General features: G+C 38.4%; 1 protein-coding gene across 1 annotated transcript in view; it reads left to right on the top strand.

Annotated features, from left to right (window-relative positions):
• The window catches only part of LOC108752877 (pre-mRNA 3'-end-processing factor FIP1), a 5,014-nt gene that overhangs the window by 3,000 nt on the left and 863 nt on the right, over positions 1-1,151 (top strand). Inside the window, exon 2 of the mRNA XM_018494049.1 lies at positions 121-1,038. Within this exon, the coding sequence (XP_018349551.1) occupies positions 121-1,038 (918 nt within the window). The remainder of the gene's footprint in view (positions 1-120; positions 1,039-1,151) is intronic.

Genomic DNA, 1,151 nt, shown 5'->3' with positions numbered 1-1,151 from the left:
AATTTGTATATATATATATATATATCGTATATATATATATATATCATGTTTTATCCTTTCTCCGAACATTTAATCTTTTTATACATTTCGATATCTTAAAGTATGTGTTTCTTTTTATAGATGCAAGAAGTTACCGACTCTCTTGGCGATGGTGATGAAGAATCTTCTTCGTTGAATAACGCACAAGAAGAAAATTTAGAAGCAAGTAAAAATGGGACGAGAGATGCCTCTAGTCAGGAAGATGGCGAAGCTCCTAGCGAATCTGATTCCGATGATGATGTACATGTTGTTATTGGTGATATCAAATCAGCACCAACATATGGTAATTTAAATATCAAAAGAGGAGGATTGCTAACAAATACATCTGGTGTATCAGACAAATTGAACAAACAGCCAGGAAAGTTCAGTATAGATGAATTTGAAACTATCGGCGTGATCAATGGGATACCAGCCCATGAGTTTAATTTAGATCAATTGGAAGATAAACCATGGAGACAACCTGGTGCAGATATCACAGATTATTTCAACTATGGTTTCAATGAAGATACCTGGAGAGCGTATTGCGAACGTCAGAAGCGAATGCGAAGCGAGTCTGGAGTGGGATTGGTCTTAAATGCGGGTAGCGGTAGTGGTAATCCAAGTGGCATGAGAATGCCTCAAGTGGCGATAACCAATGACAACAGCAAATACTCTGGCATTATGGGTCCTAAGAGAGCTGGCCCACCACCTGGAAGGAAAATGGCAGGGACTATAGATGTTATAGGAAGTTCTGGTTTAGCTTCTAGAAGAAATCTGGATAAATCCCCACCAAAGGGAAATGTTATACAAGTTATGACTGCTGACAGAAGAGAGTATTCTAGAAAACCAGGTTTTCCTGACATGAGTGTACCACCTCCTGGAGCAGGAATGCCACCACCGCCATTTGATATTCCTCCACCAGGATATGCTGGAGAACCGACGCCATTCTATATGCCAGAAACTGATCCATATTATCAGAGTTATGAACCTACACAAGACAACCAATGGGGCAATGACCCAGTAAGAATTGTACAATATAAACAATTTACGAAAATAACATTATCGAAATTATTTAATGTTATATGACTTAAAAACTACACACACACACACACACACACACACAAAACATAAGA

The sequence above is a fragment of the Trachymyrmex septentrionalis genome, unplaced genomic scaffold, assembly GCF_001594115.1.
Source record: "Trachymyrmex septentrionalis isolate Tsep2-gDNA-1 unplaced genomic scaffold, Tsep1.0 scaffold62, whole genome shotgun sequence".
Taxonomy (NCBI): Eukaryota; Metazoa; Arthropoda; class Insecta; order Hymenoptera; family Formicidae; genus Trachymyrmex; species Trachymyrmex septentrionalis.
The sequence above is the reverse complement of the archived record's forward strand: the minus strand, read 5'-3'. Positions and strand labels throughout refer to the sequence as shown.